The sequence below is a fragment of the Priapulus caudatus genome, unplaced genomic scaffold, assembly GCF_000485595.1.
Source record: "Priapulus caudatus unplaced genomic scaffold, Priapulus_caudatus-5.0.1 Scaffold122, whole genome shotgun sequence".
In the NCBI taxonomy this organism is placed as follows: Eukaryota; Metazoa; Priapulida; class Priapulimorpha; order Priapulimorphida; family Priapulidae; genus Priapulus; species Priapulus caudatus.
This window is the reverse complement of record NW_014577183.1, coordinates 155,093-165,092: the sequence shown is the minus strand read 5'-3', so window position 1 is coordinate 165,092 and position 10,000 is coordinate 155,093. Positions and strand designations below refer to the sequence as shown.

Genomic DNA, 10,000 nt, shown 5'->3' with positions numbered 1-10,000 from the left:
GCACAGGACTGGTTCTCGTCGTCAACGGGAACTTTTCTAGGCTACTTACCTCCAAAGACGCACGATGTGAACAGTAGCAGATGCACGCAGAGTGTGGAGATCCGCTCCACTTCCCTGCTCGCTACCATCGTCGGCCGATCTCAAGAAACATCCATCACATGCATAAAATCACGTTTGTGGTTAGTTTACACTGGAAACAGAACTTTCTCCATCCCGCTACCTTGTTGTTGTGCGGTGGGTCTCGCGAGGAACAGCGCGATCGTACGTGCGAAGCTACGGATCGCGATGTAGATTTCATTTACTGTATCGTAGCGCCCTCTCTTGGTGGTATGTTTTACTTGTAAATGTCTGTTGATCATGGGTGCACAACAAATCATTTCGCATAGTCCCCTTGGATGATCATGTGGAATCAAAAACACTTTAAGCACATAACCCAAACATAAACTATAGCTACATAGTTATGTCGGGAGTAAGATAAGATAGACCTATCTTATCTTACTCCTGGTTATGAATAAGAGTAATGCTCTATTGATGCAGTCTTGTTTATTATTATAGTTATTTATGTATGTTGGTATGTATGTATGAACGGAAACCTTTAGATCGGTATTTCCCTTTTTATTTTTTGATAGTTTCCCACCGGTAATTTCACTTTACCGGGAGATTTTGTTCCCGAGCTTCCAGGCTGATTCTAAGTAATGTTTTACCTGCTCTACCCAATCCCCATAACATATCTATGTTTATTTAGCCCCAAAATGGTGAGCATCACCTGCCTTTCCTCTAGCTGTGCAGGGGTGACCCCTACTTCTTGGAGCCTGTCCCACATGATCTTCCTTAGGTGTTTGTATGCCGGGCAAACTAACAGGAAATGCTTTAGGTCTTCTGGTTCTCCCTTATTGCACACAGTGCAATTTTCTTCCCCTAACCATCTCCTGGTTCTTTTATTTACGGGGAGGCATCCCGCTCTACATTAGTACAGCAGATTACTGCCGATTTTATTATTATTGTAAAAGGTTTCTTGTTTAGGAAATGTTTTCCCTTTATATAGCTCTAGTGTGTTTTTGTTTACCATCCCCTTTCTCCATCTGACTGTGCTGTTTTTTATAATGATTTTCTCCACTGTATTGTTCCATGTTTCGCTGTTTTCCTAGTCTCTATTTATCAATAGCAGTTCTTTGTCATAATTTTCCCCCAGAAATTTTACTCGTCTATTCCAATCCGACATCAAATTTCCTGCACTGATAGCATCCGCTATTCCCCTGCATTTCCTCTCTTAATCCATATATAATTTAATCTCCCTAAATATTTAAATTTGCTCTTCGCTTCTCTATCCTCAAACGTGGACCATCCAAGCTCCCCCCCCCCTTATTGTTTCAATACCCGCGTAAGGTGGGGCACCTAACAGTTCCCTGCCAAGCTGGTTTTGAATATTTTCAAGAGCTTGGAGAGTGCCTGCTCCTTTTTTCTTATCCTTATATATAATTATGTCATTGCCATAGGTTAGGGCAGGTATACTGCTACTGTCTTCCACAGAGCTTATGTGGTTTTACATATCTCATACATATGTGCTTTTGATGTCATATGTGTGAATTGACGGTCTTCGATTTTTCAGGTCTTGGGCACGTCTGTGACAGGTTGCCCAGTTTTCAAATGAATTAATGTCATATTATTTCATATACCCATCAATTTATTCATATAATATTTCTTTATACAGTCTATCAGGAGTTAATAACGACAATTAAAGTGTAAAAAATAAACTTTGTCTTTATTAACTCCTGAGTATATGTATATACATTTATGTATAACCTAAACGCGCAAATTAAACTATATAATTGACAGATTGCTATTCAAAGAGCGATAAACTGATTTCTTGTTGTTTTGATTCCATATCTTGTAAGCTTATGATCATGACCAATCATATTAGAGGTGCGAGCATATGCGCGTTTTCGCGTTTTATTATATATATATATCATGAGTGAACAAAAACAAAGATTGATTTCAGTCCAAATCACTCCACGGATTATGGCAAAATCAAGTTAGTTTGAGGTAGATATTATAACTCCTGGTATTATTATTATAGCACGACGAGCAATAAATAAATATTGTGCAATGTACCTATACGTGCTTTAGCTCGCACAATATAAGGCACAAGACTCGAAATCCTTCTCCTGCTCTCTTGTGCATTACATAGAAAATTTAAATTTGTGCCATGTATATAATATATATATATATATATATCAGGAGCTAATAATGAAAAAAAAAATTTGTGTCATTATTAGCTCCTGATATATATATATATATATATAATTATCTAGAACCATGCAGTGTTGTAGTCGAATCCGCACCCCCCCCCCGAGTCCGAGTCCGAGTCCACACCACCCGAGTCCGAGTCCAGTTTTGATTAAAAAAAAGGGAAAAATCGGAAAAAGGGAAAAAATCGGAAAAAAAGGGAAAAAATCTGAAAAAAAGAAAAAAGTCGCAACAGTGCATCGTAGACATTCGAAAGTGTATAGTCAGCCGAAACCACAGAGACACGAGTCATACGAAACGTGTCAAAGTAACACATCCATTTGTATTTTACGAGAATGACACGGCTTTTGAACCAAATGAGAGAGTGCTAGTACCTTCGAAATGGTAGAAGAAAAGAAAGAAGTGATAGAAAAAGCGCAAAGGGACGAAGTGACATCACTCAGATTCAAACCAAAGGGACAAGAATCTTAATCGAGCCATTGAAACCAAAGGGACAAGAATCTTAATCGAGCCATTGAAAACGTTACAAGATTAGGCCGTGTATCTAGAAAACTTAGGAGTTTTAGTTTTAACTTTTTGTAAACTGCGTGTTACAATATGTACAGTTGTGTACTATGTATCTATAGTGGCCTCGAGCCGGCCTCGACCCGAGTTCTCGAGTCCGAAGGGCTCGAATCCGAGTCCGAGTCCGAGTCATATTGCACTCCGAAGCCAAGACCGAGACCGAGACCAAGGAAAACGGTCTCGAGGCCGGTACAACACTGTCTAGAACACAACAGAGTTGAATACAGAGTTGGATCAAATCTGACTATATCTCTTTATTCATAAACAGATATGTTTGTTCACGTAACGACTTTTTCATAACACAAGACTTGTTCGACCATCCTCTTGGAAAGGCTGGCTACGCCCCTGACATTTTTGAAGTACAGTGGCGTGCAGGGGAAAGCTTTACTTTACATTAATATACTTTATAATACGCTAGCCATGATACAATCTTTCGGCTGTGAAACACAGTTTCACATATTATTCAGACGGTATCGCCAACGTTCCGTTGCGATTGCATCACCGCGTTAGCTGCTAGTGGCTACTGTGCTAGCGCCCCTCAGAATGTAGCCATAGATTGGTTTAGCGTCCCTTTATACTCGTTTTATAAACAGAGTAAAGCGACGTGGGAACCAGTCCATTGAAAGTGGTAGTTGCTGCTGACGTCATTTCTGCCGTGTTGGCACTTCCTATTTTTAGCATTTTGTCATCGTGGCAGTCTGTCGTTTGTTGCCGTTGTTGTTGTCGGATTTATACGATATACGAGTTTAGAAGTTTACTAGTCCTGTCACACAGGCACTGACCGTTACCGAGACGAGCACACGTTGTTTAAAAATGTGCACTTTGCTTGGAAATATGAAATGAGTGATGAGTTAGGCAAGCTAACATTGTCTGTGACGTGCTCGTTCATCCGGTAAGCCAGACGAGACGCCACCAACTGCTGCACTCGATTAGGGAAGTGGATTTGTTACAGTGCCAGTGGATTACGGAACAGCAGTAGCCGTTTGCAATCATCGGTTCTTTGCTTAACCACAGCATTCCATACGTACGACGTTCATCGAAACATCGTCCACGATGGAAACATTGATCAACAGCATAGATCCGAACGTCTTTGATATGCTATTTGACAAGCAGGACGGGTTGTTAACGGATTCGATTACGTTGAATTTGGATATGCCAATCTATGAGTATGAAAACACTGTCCAACCAGCGCCAGAGGTAAGCTTCTGTCGGTTGTTTATAGTCTAGTGTTTAATATAAACACAGCTTTAGTTAGAACTAGTAACCGTCTTCCGAATTTTATTACGGATTACGAGACATGTACTTTTAAGTTTTATTGTCATCTTATGTGCTTTCGATATTTGTGAAGGTAATCGTGGAAGACCATATGTTTCCCGTGAAGTGGTTTGTTTGTTCCTACGTTTCCTGTTGCTATGTTTCCTGTAAAGTGCAGTAACAGAACTGATGCAGATGGCCGTCTCTTAATCTGCATATCATTCCTCATACAGGCCACTCTTGTTTTACAGTCACAGCATTTTGACGAGGATTTATTGTTGACGTCCTATTTGTCACCAAACGGCGACGCGTTTGCCGACGCACTCCAGGGTGCAACGTCTCCACTTGGTAGTGATAGTGGAATATCCTCATCTAGTCCTGCCAGGTAAAGAATAATACCTGCTAGCATGTCAACCATATGGCTGATATTTTCCACGTTGCAAAAAAACTTCCTGTATCATAGTTTAACTGTCGGACCCTTGCTTGAATAGTGCATGTGTTTGCCTGCGGAAATCGATTTTTATGTTAGAGCTGCAGGTTGCTGTGCTCCTGTTCATTATTTCCTGTTTTTACCTCTAATGAGATCATTCACCTTCCGAGCAGTTGAACAGGTTATATGACGCAATCGTGCGTGCAAACTAGTTCAGTAGCAATAGGGTAATCTTAAGCCCGCGTATGTGGGTACTGTAATGTACAAGTAGTGTCTTCTTTGTGCCACCAAACCTGCTGTCATGTTGATGACTTCTGCGAATTGATTGCTGCTGTGTAAACCCGCCTTGTAAACGTGCTTGTGGTAATCGTGGGCGATGTGGGTCACTCTACAACCCACATGCACATCTACATGCCGTGCATCACAATAGTCTTGCTTTCATATCTTATCTGCACTGATCTGCATGTTATTACTAATACTCTGTGCCTCGTCCCGTTATTTGGATATTTGGTAACCAGTTACTGTCTCACAGGTGGATGACTCATTCATGAGTAGTAACGGTTGCGCAAACGCTGGGTCTTGATTTAGGTTTTAATCGCTGCGCGTGCACTATATTCCAGGTCGAATTCCGACAGCGATGTGAATATAGTAGGATTCGATCCTCTGCTACGCGGCATGGGATTGGACACGATAGAGGGAATAGACCTCAATTCCTTGGACCCGGAACTGCTGGAAAACTTTTCGGTGGAGGACTTAGCCACAGATTATAAAGTTGATATGGACATGAGTTCAGGTAGAGATATTCCCCCGAACGTTTGACGCTGCGAGAGTCCATCACCCGAGTGTACATATCACCGAGTCCATCATGCGAGAGTACATATCATTTACAATAAAGTAAAAACAAAAGTTATCGCCATGAATACACTAATTAATGGTTAAAAGTGCGTTCAAATAAGATTAACGGTTGTATTCACTATGGTTAAAAACGTGAAGTGCAATTAGTACACTTGCTAACTTTTCTTAACTGCTGGTACATCCAGGGCCATCCTTAAAAAATTATATGTTTGCTGTCCTCCGACCGACCCACGAAAATAGCCGCGACCCCAGTTTTTTTTTTACATTTTTGGTTCCATTTTTTTTTACATTTTTTATAGAGACTGAAACACAAAGCATGTGTGGCAAACATGAGGACAGACTTAAAATAACTATTATGCCAAAAAAAGACCTACCTACCTACCCAATAACAAAATCGTGGGTCGGGGGACAGCAAACATAGAATTTTTTAAGGATGGCCCAGGGAAGCATGTATCTGCTGTATCGTCTTATCGCTTCAAAATGAGATTGATGCTATAGAGAGATGGCTTCTTTATTTACGCAGATGATGAGACTGAGAGTAAGCACAGTGAGGATAATAATCAAAGCATTGCGTCCATACTGGATGTTTCTGCTACTGCCCTGGACTCTATCAAGACTCCCCCAGCTCAGGAAACGAGAAAAAGTTTCAAGGTAGATACTGTTATAAAACCGTCCGGGTTTGCCACGGCGATATTGCATTGTGTAAGGTCGGTATTTTAAGTCGAATTGCGCTTGGGTTTCATAGTGCAAATTTCTTGGTAGTCAGGCAGTTCGAAATTTGTCAGCTTTACTCTCTGATGGCAAAGAATGCTCAGGACTACATCACCTAATAAGGTAGACCAATGTCATTTCGTGTTAGAACCAGAAATATGAGCAGACTACTAGGTCGTGAAACCTAGTAACGTACTATTACCAGTAATACTAAATACGGTATTACTAGTAATACCGTAATCACTAGCACTACTAATTTAGAGGGCCAGCGTCGTTTCGTATTAGTACCGCCAGAAATTTGTGCAGACTACCTGATCGCGAAAAAACCGAGCAGTGTATCACGAGTTTGATGCAACAAAGGTGGATTTTGCACCGTGGATTCCTGGCGTGTCCGGTGCGGTGATTGAACGTACGTCCGTATCTTTTACGCAGTGTCAACCGCTCAGGCTGAACACGGAAGAGAAAAAGCTGCTGAATCGGGAAGGGATCGCGCTCCCAGAGAACATGCCACTCACAAAGGCCGAGGAACGAACTCTCAAGCGGGTGCGCCGGAAAATCAGAAACAAGGTACGTCGCGACGAGGACGCACGCAACGTAGCGTGTCGTGGCATGCATCTACATGCATGTAACGTGTACATGTGGCATCTATATCATGGGTAGAATTTAGTTAGAAAATTTACAGGCCCGTCGGGCCTGTAGGTCAGGGATTTTACAGGCCCGCCAGGCAAATTACATGCCTTGACACAAACTTGACACAAGTCAGCGATACTGCAGTAACTTTTCATCCTCGCTGGCCGGTAATGGTAGCGGGGACAGTTTTGCATGCTGGGGGGGATTTCTACGGGCCCGTCGGGCTTAATTGTATAGGCCTGAGTGTATATCCCCCCCCCCCCGTGTATATCCCCCCCACTACGTGCATGTAACATGTGTATGTAAGAACTACATGTAATATCCACATGCAGGTAACATTTACATGTCATGATATAACACATATATGCTTCTACATGCATGTAACACCTAAATGCAAGTAACATCAACATGTATATCTACATGTTGTACGTACATCTACATGTGGTTGCATCTACATGTACATTTACATGTAACATCAACATGTGTATCTACATGTCATTGGATCTACATGCATGAAGCGCAAAGATACGAATACAGAACATGCTCAATAGTATACATGTAAGGTATGAGTGCGAGTGTAGGAATGTATATCAGTGTAGTCACGCTTTATTTGTTTTGCCTAATCAATCTGCATACACACGTCTTTCTGTTGTTGCAGCAATCCGCGCAGGATTCGAGAAAGCGAAAGAAGGAGTACGTGGAAGGCCTGGAAGAAAGGTATTCATTTGCTGCAGACAGGTTCTTCTAATAAACTAATTAACACTCATTCATGCTGATAGGTATTCTGTACGTTTGTCTGCATAAATGCCTAGATTTGTGTCACAGGAATCGCTGTGATCCAAAATGGGGTTTGGTGGGGGGCAAGCATAGGCAGAGGAATTTTTCTACCTTTTGCAAAGAAGTGGTTGGGCTTCACCTATCTTTTTAAATTAATGGTTAAATTGAATTTTTCCCTTTTGCAGGGTGTCACATCAATTTTGTGCTGGGTGCTTCATCTAAAATGACAGTTGTACGGTAGTCATAACCAAAGATTTCGCGGTTACAGTTAAATTGACTACGTCATTAATTTTCTATGGTGATATTTGTAAAAAAATTTGTTGCCATTTTTTTACATTAATAGTAAGTACTAACGGGACTAAATGTATCGTCAAATTCTTACCAGATAAGATTGTTTCTCAACTAGTTAAAAATCCAAAAAACCTGGACGATTTGATATTATTATCCTGACATTAATTGCTTGCTATGGGCTATGTATGAGTCACGAGTGTATGTTTACATCGAACAATATAGGAATATAGGAAGTATAATGCAGCAATTTAACCATAAAAAGTGAACAGAATGACTTAAAATTTTGTGAAAAAGTGGGGGAAAAATTTTTAGTTTTACTATTTACGGTGACGTAATCACTTTAAGCGGCCAAAGGGCATACATAGGTAATTAGCTCGTACATTCTTGTGTGGCTTGCTGTTTGTCTGCTTGGAGCGTATCATGAGCAATGTGTGTATGTACTATGTACCACCTGGGAAGGGACAGCTGGCGAATGCAATGACTGATAGGCAGTCGCGTGTTTTCTTATCAAATGTTTGAGCAGCTATGTGGCAGCTGCCAAGGTTCTACTTATCTCAAAGAACCACCTGATTTACAAGTAGCTTGTCTCACTAACCAGCCGTGTGTCATGAACTGGTCAAATGTTAACAAGGGGTCGCAAAATTACAGTCGTTCTTGCAAGTTTTTGGCATGAACTTGTGCTATCAAATGGAGACTCTTTCTTAGCAGAATATATCTTTTTAAAATGAATTTTTCTTGTCTCCTACCACAGTTCTTTAAATTAAAGTGTGTGCACTAAACCGTGCAAACGTTCTATTTAGGCTAGCTGGGGTGACCTCCAAACTACAGCAGATTGTTATATGGGAGGGAATGTGCTGACCAAGCAGCTGCTACATCCCACAGTCTGTATTTGCCCTAAATACACACCCCCTCTCTTATCTGTCACATGCGAAAGAGCACTAGACAGCAAAACTCAGCATTTCGAGATAGCTGGATATCATGCTAGGTGGATACTTTGTAAATGATTTTTTTTGTAAATGTGTAAAAGAAATTATCTCACGAATCGCTTAGAATAACACTGTAAATGCTTTTTTTAGTGTCTGGGAAAAATTAGGGTACAAGCATTGCCTTGTACGGGTTGTTTACAATTCACGCGTGCACGGCGCCGGTGGGTGGCGTGGCAGACGAGAGATACTCCTGCGAGGTCTGTCTTCGCTTTGGTTACCCCCCCCCCCATGTGTTCGCTTTGGTTGTCCCGCCCTGCATTCGCTTTGGTCGCCCCGCCCTGCGTTCGCTTTGGTTGCCCCGCCCTGCATTCGCTTTGGTTGCCCCCCCCTGCATTTGCTTTGCTTGCCCTGCCCTATGTTCGCTCTGGTCGCCCCGCCCTGCGTTCGTCTTGCTGACCGCGCCTCTGCTTTGCGTCTGCAGGGTGAAGCTGTGCACGGACCAGAACAACCTGCTGCAGAGGAAGGTCCAGCATCTTGAGAAGCAGAACGTAACGCTCATCAGTCAGCTGAAGAGGCTGCAGACTCTCGTCATCAAGACGACGAACAAGACTGCACAGGCCAGCACCTGCGTGATGGTACGTCCGCGTGGAGTAGCGCGCAAGCGCGTCACGTGTGAAAGCAGGGAAAAAAATAAAAAATCCATTTTTCGGGGGCTACTTTTCAAGCTCGCGTGCATGAAAATAGCACTCTAAAATTTGGTTTGCATTGAACTATGCAAATTTATGGGGGCATTTCATTTTTTATTTTTTGGCATTTCCGGGGCTCTTTTTGGCATTTCGGGGGCTAAATCGCCCCGAGCCCCCGTGTATTTTTTTCACTGTGTGAAAAGAAGCCTGGCGCATATCGTGGTCATACCATATTCCGCAATTTTAAGTCCCATTATAAGGATACAGTCGGGGTTAGGGGCAGGTACCTCTGTAAAGCGCATTACAACATAACTGCTCACCAAATTAAATCAAACATATCTATTTAATAAAAGAGATGTCTCTCTACGCTCACGATGAAAATAGTCGCAATAAATTTATTGCCAATTGTTTATTTTAATATTGCACATTTCTTTCGGCAGGTTCTGGCAATCTCATTTGCACTGCTGCTTATCCCCAACTTCAGTCCATTCAGCAACAACCGTACAAACTCCAAGACCGCAGTGGACATATTTGAAGAGACATTCCATCCGGTAGCAGGTGCGTACATAACTAACTATACATGCTCTCTATCTCGCTATCTCTCTCTCTCTCGCTATCTCTCTCTCTCT

At 42.0% G+C, this 10,000-nt stretch overlaps 1 protein-coding gene across 1 annotated transcript in view; it reads left to right on the top strand.

The window, feature by feature from the left end:
• Window positions 1-3,477: 3,477 nt before the first annotated feature.
• LOC106805667 (cyclic AMP-responsive element-binding protein 3-like protein 4) overlaps window positions 3,478-10,000 on the top strand; it is a gene marked incomplete in the record, with an annotated part of 10,261 nt that continues 3,738 nt past the window's right edge. Inside the window, 8 exon segments of the mRNA XM_014807358.1 lie at window positions 3,478-4,008; window positions 4,317-4,450; window positions 5,116-5,288; window positions 5,874-6,001; window positions 6,494-6,628; window positions 7,350-7,408; window positions 9,167-9,320; window positions 9,812-9,929. Of these exon segments, the coding sequence (XP_014662844.1) occupies window positions 3,865-4,008; window positions 4,317-4,450; window positions 5,116-5,288; window positions 5,874-6,001; window positions 6,494-6,628; window positions 7,350-7,408; window positions 9,167-9,320; window positions 9,812-9,929 (1,045 nt within the window).